The sequence below is a fragment of the Lampris incognitus genome, chromosome 4 (assembly GCF_029633865.1).
Source record: "Lampris incognitus isolate fLamInc1 chromosome 4, fLamInc1.hap2, whole genome shotgun sequence".
Classification (NCBI taxonomy): domain Eukaryota; kingdom Metazoa; phylum Chordata; class Actinopteri; order Lampriformes; family Lampridae; genus Lampris; species Lampris incognitus.
In genome coordinates this window covers 2602952-2623458 of record NC_079214.1, presented here as the reverse complement: position 1 = coordinate 2623458, position 20507 = coordinate 2602952, and the positions used below count along the sequence as shown (strand labels likewise).

Genomic DNA, 20507 nt, shown 5'->3' with positions numbered 1-20507 from the left:
CCTCTTCCAGCCCATCATCCATCTTCTAACCCGTCGTCCCTCTTCCAGCCCGTCATCCCTCATCTAACCTGTCGTCCCTCTTCCAGCCCGTCGTCCCTCTTACAGCCCATTGTCCCTCTTCCAGCCCGTCGTCCCCTTCTAACCCATTGTCCTTCTTCCAGCCCATCGTCCCTCTTCCAGCCCATCGTCCCTCTTCCAGGCCGTCGTCCCTCTTCTAACCTGTCGTCCCTCTTCCAGCCCATTATCCCTCTTCCAGCCCGTCGTCCCCTTCTAACCCATTGTCCTTCTTCTAGCCCATCGTCCCTCTTCCAGGCCGTCGTCCCTCTTCTAACCTGTCGTCCCTCTTCCAGCCCATCATCCCTCTTTCAGGCCGTCGTCCCTCTTCTAACCTGTCGTCCCTCTTCCAGCCCGTCGTCCCTCTTTCCCTCAGGGTGCTCTCATAACAGACTTCATCGTCGTGCATGTTTAAGTGACTCTCCGTTGCTAGCAGTCCTGCTTTCAGGATGGGTAGAGGAGAATGAGGGACTCCAGCTGGACGAAGGAGAGAAAAAAGGAGGTGTGGACCTTGAGATGAGCTCCTGACTCCACTCTCACATTCCTCACATTCCTCCGCCAGTGCAGCCCTGTGTGTATGGAGCCCCATTATCCACAGAGGAGGAAGTGGTGTGTGCGTCTGTGTGTGTGGGTGGGGTGGGGGGGGCGTTGCCATCACATGGGGTCTTAAAGTTTCCTCCCCCCTAACACCAAAATGAAGCAGACAGATGAGGAATGTGGTCTGCTGTGATGTGTTTGATTTGATTGATTGATTCTTTACTTTCCTCTGTCATGAATTGTATTTTCCTTTCAAGTGTTTTTATGTGCAGTTACATTAATATAGATATATATCTATAATTAAATGTATATATACAGTTATATAGTTATATATACATAGTTATATATATATAGTTATATTTATAGTAAATGTCATGTTGAATTAAAAAATGACTTGATGAAAACGGCCAATATCCAATCAATCAAATCCCGAAAAGCTTTTCTCCCTTGAGATGATGAACTTTTTATTCAATAAAAAGAATTGTGATGAATTGCAATAGAAATGCATTTGCCAAATATTTTTAATTAATTAATTAAATTGTGAATAAATTTAAATTAATACATTTAATTAATCTAAATTTAATTAATAAAGTAAATAAATATAATTTAATGAGGTGTGGGGCGTTTCTTCATCGTAACTTCATGTGGTAACAATAAAACCCTCATTTTGTTTGATATAAAAAACAAAACAATGACTTCACATGAGAGCCGCATAATGCAGCTAATTATTCAAAATCACACGTGTCCATCAATTAAGACTGTCTGATGGGAATCAGTTCTTCACAGACTTTGTCCATCCTATTGCTGAATGTTAAAGTACTGACGGATATAGTCATCCGGGTGGTGTAGCGGTCTATTCTGTTGCCTACCAACACGGGGTCGCCGGTTCGAATCCCCGTGTCACCTCCGGCTTGGTCGGGCGTCCCTACAGACACAATTGTCCGTGTCTGCGGGTGGGAAGCCGGATGTGGGTATGTGTCTTGGTCGCTGCACTAGCGCCTCCTCTGGTCAGTCGGGAAACCTGTTGGGGGGGGGGATAGTGTGATCTTCCCACGTGCTACGTCCCCCTGGTGAAACTCCTGACTGTCAGGTGAATAGAAGCGGCTGGTGACTCCACATGTATGGGAGGAGACGTGGTAGTCTGCAGCCCGCCCCGGATCAGCGGAGGGGGTGGAGCAGCAGAGACCGGGACGGCTCGGAGAGCTGGATGATTGGTCAAGTACAATTGGGAAAGAAAAGGGGGAAATCTAAAAGAATTACTGACAATTGATGTAAAACTACGTTCAGCATTTTATCACGTCAGGACATCAAAGGCACGACATCAAAGACACGACATCAAAGACACGACGTCAATGACACGACATCAAAGACACGGTATCAAAGACACGACGTCAATGACACGACGCCAAAGACACGACATCGAAGACACGGAATCAAAGACACGACATCAGAGACACGACGCCAAAGACACGACGCCAAAGACACGGAATCAAAGACACGACATCAAAGACACGACATCGAAGACACGGAATCAAAGACACGACGTCAAAGACACGACGTCAAAGACACGACGCCAAAGACACGACGCCGAAGACACGACATCGAAGACACGGAATCAAAGACACGACGCTAAAGACACGACGCCAAAGACACGACATCGAAGACACGGAATCAAAGACACGACATCAAAGACACGACGCCAAAGACACGACATCGAAGACACGGAATCAAAGACACGACATCAAAGACACGACGTCAAAGACACGACGCCAAAGACACGACATCGAAGACACGGAATCAAAGACACGACATCAAAGACACGACGTCAAAGACACGACGCCAAAGACACGACATCGAAGACACGACGTCAAAGACACGGAATCAAAGACACGACGTCAAAGACACGGAATCAAAGACACGACGTCAAAGACACGACGCCAAAGACACGACATCGAAGACACGGAATCAAAGACACGACGTCAAAGACACGACGCCAAAGACACGACATCGAAGACACGGAATCAAAGACACGACATCAAAGACACGACATCGAAGACACGGAATCAAAGACACGACGCCAAAGACACGACGCCAAAGACACGACATCGAAGACACGGAATCAAAGACACGACATCAAAGACACGACGTCAAAGACACGACGCCAAAGACACGACATCGAAGACACGGAATCAAAGACACGACGTCAAAGACACGACGTCAAAGACACGGAATCAAAGACACGACGTCAAAGACACGACGCCAAAGACACGACATCGAAGACACGGAATCAAAGACACGACGTCAAAGACACGACGCCAAAGACACGACATCGAAGACACGGAATCAAAGACACGACGTCAAAGACACGGAATCAAAGACACGACGTCAAAGACACGGAATCAAAGACACGACGTCAAAGACACGACGCCAAAGACACGACATCGAAGACACGGAATCAAAGACACGACGTCAAAGACACGACGCCAAAGACACGACGCCAAAGACATGACGTCAAAGACACGACATCAAAGACACGACGCCAAAGACACGACATCGAAGACACGGAATCAAAGACACGACGTCAAAGACACGACGCCAAAGACACGACGCCAAAGACACGACATCGAAGACACGGAATCAAAGACACGACGTCAAAGACACGACGTCAAAGACACGACGCCGAAGACACGACATCGAAGACACGGAATCAAAGACACGACGCCAAAGACACGGAATCAAAGACACGACGCCAAAGACACGGCGTCAAAGATATGACGTCAAAGACACGACATCAACGACACGGTATCAAAGACACGGAATCAAAGACACGACGTCAAAGACACGACATCAAAGACACGACGCCAAAGACACGACGCCAAAGACACGACATCGAAGACACGGAATCAAAGACACGACATCAAAGACACGACGTCAAAGACACGACGCCAAAGACACGACATCGAAGACACGACGTCAAAGACACGACATCAAAGGCACGACGCCAAAGAGACGCCTCCAAAGACACAGCATCAAAGACACGACGCCAAAGAGACGACATCAAAGACACGACGTCAAAGACACGACGCCAAAGACACGGTATAAAAGACACGACATCAAAGACACGACGCCAAAGAGACGCCTCCAAAGACACAGCATCAAAGACACGGTATCAAAGACACGACGTCAATGACACGACATCAGAGACACGGCATCAAAGATATGACGCTACACGACACGACATCAAAGACACGACGACAAGGACACGACATCAAAGACCCGACGCTAAAGACACGACATCAAAGACACGACGCCAAAGACACGGCATCAAAGATATGACGCTACACGACACGACATCAAAGACACGACGCTAAAGACACGACATCAAAGACCCGACGCCAAAGACATGATTGACGAAGACACGGCATCAAAGACACGACGCTAAAGACGCGACATCAAAGCCACGACGTCAAAGACAAGACATCAAAGACACGGCATGAAAGATATGACGCTACACGACACGACATCAAAGACACGACGCTAAAGACACGGCGTCAAAAACACGACATCAAAGACAACATCGGAGACGTGACACCAAAGACACGACATCAAATACACGATGTCAAAGACATGACATCAAAGACAACATCAGAGACGTGACACCAAAGACACGACATCAGAGACACGACGTCAAAGGCACGACGTCAAAGACACAACATCAAAGACATGGCATCAAAGACACGACGTCAATGACACGACGCCAAAGACACGGCATCAAAGATATGACGCTACACGACACGACATCAAAGACACGACGCCAAAGACACGACATCAAAGACACGACGCCAAAGACACGACATCAAAGACACGACGCCAAAGACACGACGCCAAAGACACGACGTCAAAGACACGACATCAAAGACACGACGCCAAAGACACGACGCCAAAGACACGGCATCAAAGACACGACGTCAAAGACACGACGCCAAAGACACGACATCAAAGACACGACGCTAAAGACACTACCGTCAAAGCCACGACGTCAAAGACACGACGTCAAAGACACGACGCCAAAGACACGACATCAAAGACACGACGCCAAAGACACGACATCGAAGACACGACGTCAAAGACACGACGCCAAAGACACGACATCAAAGACACGACGCCAAAGACACGACATCGAAGACACGGAATCAAAGACACGACGCCAAAGACACGACATCAAAGACACGACGCCAAAGACACGACATCAAAGACACGACGCCAAAGACACGGCATCAAAGACACGACGTCAAAGACACGACGCCAAAGACACGACATCGAAGACACGGAATCAAAGACACGACGCCAAAGACACGACATCAAAGACACGACGCCAAAGACACGGAATCAAAGACACGACATCAAAGACACGACGCCAAAGACACGACATCGAAGACACGACGCCAAAGACACGACGCCAAAGACAAGGCATCAAAGACACAACGCCAAAGACACGACGCCAAAGACACGACATCAAAGACACGACGCTAAAGACGCGACATCAAAGACACTACCGTCAAAGCCACGACGTCAAAGACACGGCATCAAAGACATGACGCTACACGACACGACATCAAAGACACGACGTCAAATACACGACATCCAAGACACGGTATCAAAGACACGACGTCAATGACACGACGCCAAAGACACGGCATCAAAGATATGACGCTACACGACACGACATCAAAGACACGACGCTGAAGACACGACATCAAAGTCACGACGTCAAAGACACGACATCAAAGACACGACGCCAAAGACACGACATCAAAGACACGACGCCAAAGACACGACATCAAAGACACGACGCCAAAGACACGACATCGAAGACACGGAATCAAAGACACGACGTCAAAGACACGACGTCAACGACACGGCATCAAACACACGACGTCAAAGACACGACGCCAAAGACGACTCCAAAGATACGCCTCCAAAGACACAGCATCAAAGAAACGACATAGAAGACACGACGCCAAAGAGACGACATCAAAGACACGATGCTAAAGACACGACATCAAAGACACGACGCTAAAGACACGACATCAAAGACACAGCATCAAAGACACGACGTCAAAGACATGACATCAAAGACACGGTATCAAAGACACGACGCCAAAGACACGGCATCAAAGATATGACGCTACACGACACGACATCAAAGACACGACATCAAAGTCACGACGTCAAAGACACCATATCAAAGACACGACGTCAAAGACACGACGCCAAAGACACGACATCGAAGACACGGAATGAAAGACACGACGTCAAAGACACGACGCCAAAGACACGACGCCAAAGACACGGCGCCAAAGACACGGCATCAAAGACATGACGTCAAAGACACGACATCAACGACACGATGTCAAACACACGACGCCAAAGACACAACATCAAAGACACAACGCCAACGACACGACGCCAAAGACACGACATCGAAGACACGGAATCAAAAGGGACGACGTCAAAGACACGACATCAAAGACACGACGTCAAACACACGACGTCAAAGACACGACGCCAAAGACGACTCCAAAGATACGCCTCCAAAGACACAGCATCAAAGACACGACATAGAAGACACGACATCAAAGACGCGGCATCAAAGCCACGACATCAAAGACACGACGCCAAAAACACGACATGGAAGACACGGCATCAAAGACACGACGCCAAAGAGACGACATCAAAGACACGACGCTAAAGACACGACGTCAAAGACACGACATCAAAGACGCGGCATCAAAGACACGACGCCAAAGAGACGACATCAAAGACACGACGTCAAAGACACGACATCAAAGACGCGGCATCAAAGACACGACGCCAAAGAAACGACATCAGACACGACGCTACACGACATGACATCAAAGACACGGCATCAAAGACACGACGTCAAAGACACGACGCCAAAAACACGACATGGAAGACACGGCATCAAAGACACGACGCTACACGACACGACATCAAAGACTCGACGCCAAAGACACGACATCAAAGACACCACGAAGACACGACATAGAAGACACGACATAGAACACACGGCATCAAAGACACGACATAGAACACACGGCATCAAAGACACGACATAGAAGAAACGACATAGAAGTCACGACGTCAAAGACACGACGTCAAAGACACGACATCAAAGACGCGGCATCAAAGACACGACGCTAAAGAGACGACATCAAAGCCACGACATCAAAGACACGACGTCAAAGACACGACATCAAAGACGCGGCATCAAAGAGACGACATCAAAGACACGACGTCAAAGACACGACATCAAAGACGCGGCATCAAAGCCACGACATCAAAGTCACGACGCCAAAGAAACGACATCAGACACGACGCTACACGACATGACATCAAAGACACGACGTCAAAGACACGACGCCAAAAACACGACATGGAAGACACGGCATCAAAGACACGACGCTACACGACACGACATCAAAGACTCGACGCCAAAGACACGACATCAAAGACACCACGAAGACACGACATAGAAGACACGACATAGAAGACACGACATAGAACACACGGCATCAAAGACACGACATAGAACACACGGCATCAAAGACACGACGCCAAAGACACGACATAGAAGAAACGACATAGAAGTCACGACGTCAAAGACACGACATAGAACACACGGCATCAAAGACACGACATCAAAGGCAACATGGGACGACAGTCAGAGGGTATTATGGCGTTTCCACACTGGCTACAAACCCGCTGACATCCGGTTTGTAGCCAGTGGGAGTTAGTAGCGTCTCTGTAACGGAAGTGTTTCCAGGTTGTAGAGGACATTGGGGCGGGACAAAACGTGAGGGGGGTGTGGGATTTGATTGGACAGTGCAACACCTCTGATGATATTATTGGTTGGGATGTCGTTCGCCTGCCCCAGAGCCCTAGCAAGAGAGGGTTACGTCAGTGAGGGGTCAGACCGCGAGAGGGTCACGTGGGTCATGTAGCCGCCGAATAGCTCCAAACCAAGCTTTCTGCTAACTGCTGACCAGTATTGTCAGGTGGTTACATTCATATATAGATACGGATATATTCCAACCTGCTATCCGGGGCTCCCATGATCCGCCATGGCTGTTAAGTAAGTGGCCCATTGACGTCTACGGAGTGACGTAACTCCCTCTTTCTAGGGCTCTGGCCTGCCCGCTCCGACTTGTGACGCAGTCACAACACGTGTGCGCTTCACCGGAAGTAGAGCCGGGGAGCGTCTGATGTAGATTAAAGGAGCTACACCACGTTGCTGAGCAGGTGCGGGACTTGCCTGAGGACGTGAGCGGACAGGAAGAAGCCCGTTGTCCTGTGTGGCACATCCGGGGGTTTGCCGAGGGACGTGTATGTTCTCCAGTACCGCCGGCTGCGTTCTCCGCTGACTCACCTTTGCACTCTGACCTTTTCAATCTTGTCATGCGTTTTTATTTCTCCTTTTATGTCTTTTGATCTCTTAATTGTTTTTTTTGAGTTCTTTAATTGCTTTCTATCCCAGACAGCGTCCGGATGTGGGCCACTTCAGGCGCAGATGCGGCACTGGTTGCCTTCTGCTGGCCCTGACAAACTGGATGTGAGCCTGAAGTGGCCCACACGTATAACAGCAAACATGGCCCCGATATGCCAAATCACATGTGGGCCCTTCCTGGTGCTCTGGGCAACATGTGATCTGGATGTGGCCCTGCAGCGCCCCGTGTGGTAAATGGTGAATATGGCCCAAATAACCCAAAACAAATATGGCCACCTTTGGCAAATGTGTGGCATTGCTATGGCTTGGTTCTGGCCCAGATCTGGCAAACAGGAGCGGACCGCCCAAGTGCGGCCATGCCACGCGGTATGTGGGCCGGGTGATGGGTGGGTGTTGGACGGGTCCGGGCCACAGCGGTTCTGCTGTCTGGGATGTGTCATGAAAAGCTCTTTGAATTGCCTTCGAGTGTAACATGTGCTGTATACCTGAACTTGCCGGGCCTTGTGTGTGTGTGTGTGTGTGTGTGTGTGTGTGTGTCTGTGTGTGTGTGTTCGTTCCAGGTGGTGACCAACAGGGACACGCAGGAGACGCTGCTGTGCATGGCGTGCGTGTTTGAGGTTTCCAACAGCGAGCACGGCGCCCAGCACCACATCTACAGACTGGTGAAGGAATGAGGCCGCACGCCGGCGCCCCCGTCCGCCCCCACAGATCCCCCCCCCCCCCACCACCACCACAAGGCAGTGCCTCCACCCGAACAGTCCCACCCGGCTCGCTCCTCTCGGTTTTGGGTGAAAAGCCGGTTTGTTAATAATGCTCTTGGTTTCGTTTAAACGTGCGTGTTTGTTGTTTGCGGTACAGTTGTGGGCGTGTTTCAGTTCTGGCCCCTCGTCTGGCGCTCTCTTGTGGCGACCTGGTGAACATACATGTGGCCGGCCGTGTGTCGGAAGCCGCCGGATGAAGTTCATCTGGTGAACGGAAGAGCTGTCGGTTCTCTTCTGTGTGACGTGCAGCGTGACGAGAGGATGCTGTGGCTGGCGTGTGTGGCGTGCGCGTGTGTTTTGTACGTCTGTAGAAGTGGCGAGCCTCCATCCTGTAGATACACCGACCTACAACCACACACAACAGAGTTCCCAAAGACAACAAGCCATCCTGACACGGCCTCAACACCCCCTAGTGGGCAGAATTAGTGCAGAAGTCGTTCGTGGTCCTTCAGGAAAACGTGCGTTTCCTGTGTTGCAGCTCGGCGAGTCTTCAGCACCGACGGACAACTGACGACCGCACTGTGAACACGGGACCACGTCTGTTGTTCCCGCCCAATTGTTTCTATCCGTCATGACCACGTGTCGTCCCACATGCGCGTCAGCCCCGTTACGCTTCAGCTGTCCAGACTCGGCTTGTCGGAGCACTTCCTGTCCTTTCCTGGATGTGTCCGAGCGACGCCAGCTGTTTTCCCCTTCCGCCTGCTTTTATGTCGTCACAGTAGCTCCCCGGTCACGGGGAGTCAGGACGCGTCTGCACCCCTGTGTTGTGGGTCTCTGCTGCGTCGCCGCGTGCTTGCTGGGACGGCGGCGCCGCAGTGGTTCTGCCTTGACGTGAACGTCTCCGGGTCTTTCCCCTGCACCACTTCCGAGCCTTAAACGCGTCACGGCGGCGTGATCTCAGAAGACGCCAGTGACGCTGTGATCGACGCTTCATACGTTTGCGTTGTGTGAGGAAAGTCACAACACCATCTGCCAAAGTGGACAGTGCCTTACAGTGTGTCATCACAGACGCCGCCGTCTGTTGTCCAGTTACACATCCGTCTCTCCAGACGACACAGATTAAAATAAGTGTATGACTTGTAGCATTTCCACATGTGGAGGCGTGGGCTGCTAGAGACATGAGGGCCTCTGTAGGTTCTCTGTGGTACCCCAGCGCCTCCCAACAAGCAGGTTCATATGGTGTCTGACCGTTTTGAGCGTTTGACCCAACAGATGTTCTTCAGGCAGCCACCTTTCTCTCGTTTGCTGTACACACCGACTGATTCTGCCTTTCCTATTGTAAAAAGACCAAAAACCACAGAGGTAGAGTGGCGTCGCGCCCTGCTCCGTACTGAGGAAGTGCCTTTGGGCTGAAATCTCCAGCTTCGAAATCAAAATACTGAGTAAAACGTTGCCAGACCAAAAACGAGACGTGAGCGAGACCAATCACCACATTGCCTTTTTGAAGGTTTGTAACGACGGCGGGGACCGCCGCTGAATAAAGGACACTGATGTCTTACGACGATGTCATTTGATTTATTTTTTAAAACGGTCCATTCAAAGACATCCTTCTGCTTTCTGTATCTGAGCTCAGAGTCTGAAAGACCCGTTGGAGCGCGCCGCTGCTGCAGTTCCCCTGCTGGCCCTGAAGTGTTCCACTGCCTTCTCGGTGGGACGGACAATATGAACACATGAGTCACTGCCCGCCATGACTTCAGCAGGGACCGTCCCCATGCCAGCTGAGGGGACGGACAATATGAACACATGAGTCACTGCCCGTCATGACTTCAGCCAGAGACTGTCCCCATGCTAGCTGAGGGGACGGACAATATGAACACATGAGTCACTGCCCGTCATGACTTAAGCCAGAGACCATCCCCATGCCAGCTGAGGGGACGGACAATATGAACACATGAGTCACTGCCCGTCATGACTTCAGCCAGAGACTGTCCCCATGCCAATTGAGGGGACGGACAATATGAACACATGAGTCACTGCCCGTCATGACTTCAGCCAGAGACTGTCCCCATGCCAATTGAGGGGACGGACAATATGAACACATGAGTCACTGCCCGTCATGACTTCAGCCAGAGACCGTCCCCATGCCAGCTGAGGGGACGGACAATATGAACACACGAGTCACTGCCCATCATGACTTCAGCAGAGACTGTCCCCATGCTAGCTGAGGGGACGGACAATATGAACACATGAGTCACTGCCCGTGATGACTTCAGCCAGAGACTGTCCCCATGCCAATTGAGGGGATGAACAATATGAACACATGAGTCCCTGCCCATCATGACTTCAGCCAGAGACCGTCCCCATGCCAGCTGAGGGGACAGACAATATGAACACATGAGTCCCTACCCATCATGACTTCAGCAGAGACCGTCCCCATGCCAGCTGAGGGGACGGACAATATGAACACACGAGTCACTGCCCATCATGACTTCAGCAGAGACTGTCCCCATGCCAATTGAGGGGACGGACAATATGAACACATGAGTCCCTGCCCATCATGACTTCAGCAGAGACTGTCCCCATGCCAGCTGAGGGGACGGACAATATGAACACACGAGTCACTGCCCGTCATGACTTCAGCCAGAGACCATCCCCATGCCAGCTGAGGGGACAGACAATATGAACACACGAGTCACTGCCCGTCATGACTTCAGCCAGAGACCATCCCCATGCCAGCTGAGGGGACGGACAATATGAACACATGAGTCCCTGCCCATCATGACTTCAGCCAGAGACTGTCCCCATGCCAGCTGAGGGGACGGACAATATGAACACATGAGTCCCTGCCCATCATGACTTCAGCCAGAGACCGTCCCCATGCCAGCTGAGGGGACGGACAATATGAACACATGAGTCCCTGCCCATCATGACTTCAGCCAGAGACCGTCCCCATGCCAATTGAGGGGACAGACAATATGAACACATGAGTCCCTGCCCATCATGACTTCAGCCAGAGACCGTCCCCATGCCAGCTGAGGGGACAGACAATATGAACACATGAGTCCCTGCCCATCATGACTTCAGCCAGAGACCGTCCCCATGCCAATTGAGGGGACAGACAATATGAACACACGAGTCCCTGCCCATCATGACTTCAGCAGAGACTGTCCCCATGCCAGCTGAGGGGACGGACAATATGAACACACGAGTCACTGCCCGTCATGACTTCAGCCAGAGACCGTCCCCATGCCAGCTGAGGGGACGGACAATATGAACACATGAGTCCCTGCCCATCATGACTTCAGCCAGAGACCGTCCCCATGCCAATTGAGGGGACAGACAATATGAACACACGAGTCCCTGCCAACCATTTTTGCAGACTTGGTTTTACAGCCGGCAGTAATCATGTGACCAAGCGTAGTGTTGAAGGTGTTTTCAGACACACGTCTTCACACTGTGTCCAGCGGCGGCGAGCGGCCTTGTTGCAGGAACCAGCGGCGCCACAAGCTGTGTGTGTACGAGGCCATAGAGCCGACGACCCTCACCACTGTCTTTCTGACCTTCCTCTTCACATAAAGTGTGGTAGTCTGAGACCGTCTCTGGCGGAGGTGGACAGACAGCTCAGCTCCAGTATCCCGCCACAGTCCCGTGGACAGCGGGCGTTTTGATTTGACTTTATTTGTGTGTAGTTGTGTATCTGTGGCTGTCCTGCTGGCTGTGTGTGTCCCTGCCCGATGCTGCGGCCGCTGCGCCGCGCCGCAGAGTTCAGGTCTTCTTCGCCGACCTCCACCTCGTCTGTCTGGTGGGACATGACGGACGGGAGGCCGAGGCCTTCACATGACATGAGCGTGTGAAGACTCCTAATCTGACACAACGCAGACACACAACACGACACGGCCGCGTGGAGGAACTATGACACACACACACACACACACAGACAGACAGACACACACACGTCAGCGGGTCTCGCTGTTGTTCGTCATCTTGTCCGAGTGTGGGTACTGGTACCTGTCCATGTTGCTTCACGTTTTGTTGGGTTTGGGTTTTTCAGATGTGATATTTTGCATAGCTCAGATAGGATCATACTGACGACTGGGGTTTGTGTGCAGAAAGTTTTGTATAAAGGTGCTTTGTCTAAAATGATATGACAGCTTTGCGGCCTGCAGAGGTGAGTCTTGTCTCCACGGCGCCGGTGGAGCAGGGGGTCCGGAAGCAGCAGGAGGAGGAGGAGGAGGAGGAGGAGGAGGAGGAGGAGAAAAGCGGCTGTGTGATGTTCTGTGTTCTTCACTGCGTATGCTCTTGGTTGTTTTTGCTTCGTATCATGATGACGCCTTCTGGAAAACAAGTGATATTTTGTAGCTTTCTAGATACTTTGTATGTATGCAATACTGAAGTTCAATAAACACAGAAAAACCGTGTCCCTTTTGTTGAGCACTCACACCAGCAGTGATACGGAGCTTCTGGACCCGGACGGGCTCAGAGCTTCCGTGTGGACTGGATCCCATAGAAGGTTTGTAGGACTCCGGACGAGACTGTGTCGAGGAAGCTCCTTTGAAGACGGAGTTTAACGTCCAACAGTTTGTTTCACTGCTGGGGAGGAATAATACCGACGGGTTAACCGACATTATCTGCAGGAAGGGATTTTGGGACAGAACCGGTGAAACTACCTGAGTAACGACGCGGCGTCACACGGCAGCATGACGTCACGGCTGCAGAGCTTCGGGGTCTGCAGAGCTTCGGGGTCTGCAGAGCTTCGGGGTCTGCAGAGCTTCGGGGTCTGCAGAGCTTGACGTGCTCCCTCCGCCGGCTGCAGGCCCGGCTGTCGCAGGTCCAAGTGCAGGGCGATACGTGGTCCGTTTGAAGGGGTTTCTACCATCCACTTCTTCTTCACGTTGTCTGCTTCAGTCCGGACCTGCAGTAACACCAAAGAGAAATCATCACGACCTTCCAAAAAGCTGTGTTTTTGCCTCTGCCTATAGGCATACATACTGCATCGCAGGTCAAATATAATAAAAAAGACAGCGTATTTTGTGTTAAGACGTGACAGTGCAGTTCGTCTTTATTCCGTTACTGCCCCCAACGGTGACGGCTGCAGTACCTCCAACGGAAACAAAAGAACAGAGAAGGAAGAAAAAAGCTCCACAAGTAAGAACTCATTCAACCTGCCAACCCGCCACAGCTGCTCTCACCACAAGTCCCTGCTGAGGTAACGCGCTTGCCTTTAACTTGGCCGCAGTACCGCCATGTGAACGGTAGGTGGCGCCATTGACTTTGTTTCTGATTTCCAGAACTGAGAGCGGTTAATGAGCGGCTGCACATTTTACTGCTCGGCCAGCAGTGCAGTGTGCAGCCCGCGTCCGGCTGACATGTTTCCTCCTCTGCAGGCCAGACGTGCTGCAGACACAGACACTGCCCCTAGTGTCACTACACATGAGCCAGGCCAACACACAAATACCAACCCCGCCCCGCCCCCCCCTCAAAACAACTGGGCCGTTATAGCCGTCACGTGCTTTTGAATTTTTGAACGTCGCACCTCTCCCTTCCCTGCCGGACGTTGTGCACGTGACGTGCACGAGGAGGCAGTAGGGGGTATCAAGTGGTGGCTGATGATGCTTAGGGCGTGAAACAGGCTTGTACTGTCTCTTTATAAAGAGTTTACTTGACTCACTGGATTATATATATATATATATACTATACTATATGTGTGTGTCAGTATGTGACGTGTAAGAAAAGCCCTCCCATGATTCCTGTAGATAACAGTGGCAGCACGGTGGCCCAATGGTTAACGCTGTTGCCTGACAGCAAGAATGACCTGGGTTCGAACCCCAGGCCTTCCCAGGTCCCTTCTGACCCAGCTCTTTCTCGAACACCTCCACACCTGATGGTATAAAAAACAAAAAACCACTTCTATGCACCCTATGCACTGCCTGTTGACACCTATGTCCTATCGGACTTGAACCTAGTTTTTTACACTTACTTATGTTGTTGCTTGCTGTCTAGATCTCCTGACTCCTGACTAGGTGTCCTGACTGGATCTCCTGACTCCTGACTAGGTGTCCTGACTGGATCTTCTGACTCCTGACTAGGTGTCCTGACTCCTGACTAGGTGTCCTGACTGGATCTCCTGACTCCTGACTAGGTCTCCTGACTGGATCTCCTGACTCAGTCTTCTGACTCCTGACTAGATCTCCTGACTCCTGACTAGGTGTCCTGACTCCTGACTAGGTGTCCTGACTGGATCTCCTGACTCCTGACTAGGTCTCCTGACTGGATCTCCTGACTCGGTCTTCTGACTCCTGACTAGATCTCCTGACTCCTGACTAGGTGTCCTGACTCCTGACTAGGTGTCCTGACTGGATCTCCTGACTCCTGACTAGGTCTCCTGACTGGATCTCCTGACTCGGTCTTCTGACTCCTGACTAGATCTCCTGACTCCTGACTAGGTGTCCTGACTGGATCTCCTGACTCCTGACTAGGTCTCCTGACTGGATCTCCGGACTCGGTCTTCTGACTCCTGACTAGATCTCCTGACTCCTGACTAGGTGTCCTGACTCCTGACTAGGTGTCCTGACTGGATCTCCTGACTCCTGACTAGGTCTCCTGACTGGATCTCCTGACTCGGTCTTCTGACTCCTGACTAGATCTCCTGACTCCTGACTAGGTGTCCTGACTCCTGACTAGGTCTCCTGACTGGATCTCCTGACTCCTGACTAGGTGTCCTGACTGGATCTCCGGACTCCTGACTGGATCTCCTGACTCCTGACTAGGTGTCCTGACTGGATCTTCTGACTCCTGACTAGGTGTCCTGACTCCTGACTAGGTGTCCTGACTGGATCTCCTGACTCCTGACTAGGTCTCCTGACTGGATCTCCTGACTCCTGACTAGGTGTCCTGACTGGATCTCCGGACTCCTGACTGGATCTCCTGACTCCTGACTAGGTGTCCTGACTGGATCTTCTGATTCCTGACTAGATCTCCTGACTCCTGACTAGGTCTCCTGACTGGATCTCCTGACTCCTGACTAGGTCTCCTGACTGGATCTCCTGACTCGGTCTTCTGACTCCTGACTAGATCTCCTGACTCCTGACTAGGTGTCCTGACTCCTGACTAGGTGTCCTGACTGGATCTCCTGACTCCTGACTAGGTCTCCTGACTGGATCTCCTGACTCGGTCTTCTGACTCCTGACTAGGTGCGCTGACTGGCTCCTTGCTTGTGCTGTATCAACTCTCAGATGTGCGTGGCTTTGATTAAAGCGTCCGCTACATGAAACAGTAACATTGTAACTCTGTGTGCAGTTTGCCTGTCCTCCTCGTGTCTGCGCGGGTTTCCTCCGGGTGCTCCGGTTTCCTCCCGCCATCAAAAAGACGTGCACGTTAGGGTTAGTAGCCTGCCTGCGCCTCTGAGCAAGGCAATGGAAAGAAGAGCTGGGGTTGGTCCCCGGGCTGCCCAGTGCTGCGATACAACAGGATGGATGGTTACGTGCGGAGAAGACATCCACGACGTCAGAACACGGTGTCAAATGAAGTGGCGTCCTTCTTCTCGCCACACCACACAAGGTGTGCAGGCACGTTCTCCGGAAGGTCCTTGTGGCTCCAGAAGAAACACAGCAGGCTAAGAAACGTCTTCATTCTCGTGTCATTAACGAGGCGTAAAGACATTCTGTGTTTAACAACGCCATTTCTTTTGTGTTATTTCGTAATGTTCATTTCTGATCGAAGACATACTTGTTTGTTATTTGTGTATCATTATTTGGTTGTTGTTGTTATTTGTTCACATTCTTAACACTTGAACTGAGACTCTTCTTGGATTGGACTGGATTACAAGCCACCCGTTTTCCTTCTCTTTAAAAAGCCAACGAAACCCTTGTCATTATAATCCTGGTCGAAACGATCCTTATCTTGTCACCAGCATAAAACAAAACGTTCCTGAGGTACCAGACAAGATGAAACTGCTCAAAACATGGAGACGCTCTGGATTTAGAAGACGTACTTGTGCTTCAGCCGCTGGCGGAACCAGTACACCACTGACGTCACGTCACGTGACGTCACGTCATGCCAGTACAGTACAGTAGTGCTCCGCTGCGTCCAGTCGTCACATCCAGACGGCAGCCAGACACGCGGCAGCCCTGCGCCATGCCGGGTAACACGTGGACACGAGACACCGGCTCGCTGACTGCTACCTCGCGGTTCCGGAGCAGTCATGTGACCGGAGGGGCGGCGGACTGGAGCGCAGTGACACGGCAGCACACCGCGTCAGGACGACACCTGGACCACAACACCTCATTTATCCGTGCGTAAAATGTGCCGTCAGGATGCGCGATGTTCTTCTTCTCCATCGTGGACCCGCGCGTTTGTGTTGGTTTTACGCATGACCCGCCGTTATTCTGGAAACCGAGCAGTGAGGACCGTTTAGCTTCAGCTCACGATGGACCCGGAGGAAAGTAAGATCTCCGTGTGGGTCTCCGGGTTGACCACAACCTGCACCGATGTGGTGAAGGTTCCCCAGGAGGAGCGGAAGACTGCGGGTCTCTCCTCCTGCGTGGTGCAGACGTGGGGAGGCCTGCGGAGCATCATACCGGACAACACCCAAGTGCTGCGGCTGCGGAGTGCGCGCGGAGAGCAGCGGGACGACTTCCGCTTCCTTTTGCTCCGGCACGACGCGCCTCTGCAGAGCGACGCGGTCCGGAGCGCCGAGGCGCGCGTCGTGCTGAGCCAAGCGGGCCCGTGTGTCCCCAGAGGGTTCCCAGGAGCCACCGGGGGACCTGCAGCTGACAGACAGCGCCGGCTGATCAGGGAAGCCTTCACAAAGATGGAGAAGATGAATAGGAAAAGAGCACAGGTGGCGTCCAGAAACACCGCGGACAAAATGGAGACGTTGGTTCATCTGGTGATCTCTCAGGACCACACCATCGGCCAGCAGATCCACAGAATCAAGGACCTGGACGCGGAGATCGAAAGATGTGAAACAAACGTTCATTCTGACAGGATGAAGCGACATGGGCTTAATTATGTACAAGACACGTATCTGACAGATGGCGTTCATGATGGACCGTCCAGGCGTGGGGGGGGGGGGGAGCAGTTTCTGTCCCAGCGCTGCGAGGAGGTGCTGAAACTCCAGGAGGAGCTGATGGAGCCCCAGGTGCTGGTGGACAGCATGGCCGTGGAGATCCAGGAGGAGCCGAACCAGAGATGGATGACGTGGAGGCGAGATAACCTTAATGGCAAAAGCGGTGAGTGGGATGCTGATGGGGGTGAGACGGGGAAGTCCGCATCCGCCCACAGCAGGGACCGTTTGCAGCTGGAGGCTGAGCAATCAGTAGACAACCAGCTACTTCAGGATGGAGACAGGATCAGAACACAGCTAGACACCCGTTTATACACCGGGCTTCGCTTGGACACGGGTGTAGAAGCGACTAGGAGCGGTTTGAAGCTGACCCGGGAGATTGTGGGGACGAAGGGAAGGGAAGTAAGGGATTTGCTGGAGAAAGTGAACACTTTGGATGTGGGCTTAGAGGACGGGGCAGCACATGGCCATGATGGGACAGCGGAGACTGGGATGATGTGCACGTCTTTGGAGCTCAAAGGTGAACGGGTGGAGAGAGCCAGGGGTCTGTCGACGACCTGCGACGCCGACGACGAAGACTCGGGCCGAGTTGCTTACACGGTCCGGGTTCAGATAAGCGGCCTGTGCGTGCACCAGTCACCCGTACAGGATGTGAACTAGACGGCGCACTGGAGACACTTTGCACACCTGTAACTACACCAACAACACCTGGTTTGGTCAGCTTTCACCCAACTCCTGGTCTGGTGACTTGTTGAAAACACGCCTCAGCACTCTCAGGCTCCACCACATCCACCCACACTGTTGACACGTGGCCGTAAGAAGTCACGTGTAGACATGTGCCGTCTATCGAGCACGGCTCGCTATGTCTTTTCATGTTGTCACACAAGACGTGGCACAAGTCAGGTTGATGTTGTGTGTGGCAAGTTCTCTGACGTGATGGACACGGGGTCAGGTGGTGACCCCAGAGACGGATCAGTCGTCATCCAGTCCAACTATGACGCGCTGGGTGACGCCTCCCGACACGCTGACGTCTCTAACCTGCGGTTGTTCAGCTACAATACACGTCTAGGAGGTTTTAGATCTGGAGTCGATGACGTCTAATGTTCTTCCTGCCTTTGGGTTTCCAGATTAGGGCGAGATAAGTTAAAATCAGGGTCGTCCCAGAGCAGCCAGCCAGTTCACATCCACACGAGACACGTGACGGAGAGTCCACGTCAGACACGAGTCTGAGCCTCCCTCCTGCTAAGTGAGCCAAACCTCTCAGTCTGTCCAAAGACGTGCTGGGCCTAAAGCCAGACTGACTTCTGGTAGAAAGGGTAGGAGGGAACCCGGTCCGGTCTGCAGGTGGTCTCCACCGGGCGGGCTGAGGCCGGGTCTGTAGAGCCGAGCTTGCTGACAGGCGCTGGGTTGTAAGCGAGGAGCTGATGATGAGTGTGTGACTGCGGGGTGACGTGCAGCTGTCGAGAGACACAGGGGCGACATTTCCAAATAAACCTTGATATTCATGTCATATTCAGCTGAGACCACAGCTCAGTTAAAGCCCTCCAGCGACGTGTGTCACCACCCTTTGTGACGCCTCTCTAGTGTGATGCAGCAAGACTCCCTTCATTCACACCGCAACACAACCACACTGCTCCCTCACACACATGAGCCGCACATACACTCAGCAGCACTTTTCTTTCGTCAAGGTCAAACCTGCTGCACATGAGGAAAACCTGATGGCACAGTCTGGCGGCACAGTCTGACGGCACAGTCTGGTGGCACAGTCTGATGGCACAGTCTGATGGCACAGTCTGATGGCACAGTCTGATGGCACAGTCTGGTGGCACAGTCTGATGGCACAGTCTGGTGGCACAGTCTGATGGCACAGTCTGATGGCACAGTCTGGTGGCACAGTCTGGTGGCACAGTCTGATGGCACAGTCTGATGGCACAGTCTGGCGGCACAGTCTGACGGCACAGTCTGACGGCACAGTCTGACGGCACAGTCTGATGGCACAGTCTGGTGGCACAGTCTGATGGCACAGTCTGGTGGCACAGTCTGATGGCACAGTCTGACGGCACAGTCTGACGGCACAGTCTGACGGCACAGTCTGATGGCACAGTCTGATGGCACAGTCTGGTGGCACAGTCTGACGGCACAGTCTGGTGGCACAGTCTGATGGCACAGTCTGGTGGCACAGTCTGATGGCACAGTCTGGTGGCACAGTCTGGCGGCACAGTCTGATGGCACAGTCTGGTGGCACAGTCTGGTGGCACAGTCTGATGGCACAGTCTGGCGGCACAGTCTGGTGGCACAGTCTGGTGGCACAGTCTGATGGCACAGTCTGATGGCACAGTCTGGCGGCACAGTCTGATGGCACAGTCTGGTGGCACAGTCTGGTGGCACAGTCTGATGGCACAGTCTGGCGGCACAGTCTGACGGCACAGTCTGGTGGCACAGTCTGGTGGCACAGTCTGGACTCCCTGGAATGTGGAGCTGTGATTCCCTGGCAGCTTTTGTCAGGTCTGGGGAAGTCACCAAGGGAGGTACTGACTGGAAAGCGAGGCCTTTAGCTTCAGTTCATTGACGGAAGGAAGGAGGGAAGGAAGGAAAGAAAGAAAGAAAGAAGGAAGGAAGGAAG

The 20507-nt window shown here is 52.2% G+C and overlaps 2 protein-coding genes across 4 annotated transcripts in view; both read left to right on the top strand.

The window, feature by feature from the left end:
• Window positions 1–13226, top strand: part of tead1b (TEA domain family member 1b) — a 158431-nt gene extending 145205 nt beyond the window's left edge. For all 3 annotated transcript variants that reach the window (XM_056278348.1, XM_056278347.1, XM_056278350.1), the window contains one exon: window positions 8680–13226. In XM_056278348.1, the coding sequence (XP_056134323.1) occupies window positions 8680–8793 (114 nt within the window). In that variant the 3' untranslated portion in view covers window positions 8794–13226. The remainder of the gene's footprint in view (window positions 1–8679) is intronic.
• Window positions 13227–17245: 4019 nt separating this feature from the next.
• On the top strand, window positions 17246–18544 carry rassf10b (Ras association domain family member 10b). Its single transcript, XM_056278757.1, has 2 exons — window positions 17246–18018; window positions 18106–18544. The coding sequence occupies exons 1-2, from the start codon at window positions 17246–17248 to the stop codon at window positions 18542–18544; spliced, it is 1212 nt and encodes a 403-aa protein (XP_056134732.1).
• The last annotated feature ends 1963 nt before the right edge of the window (window positions 18545–20507 follow it).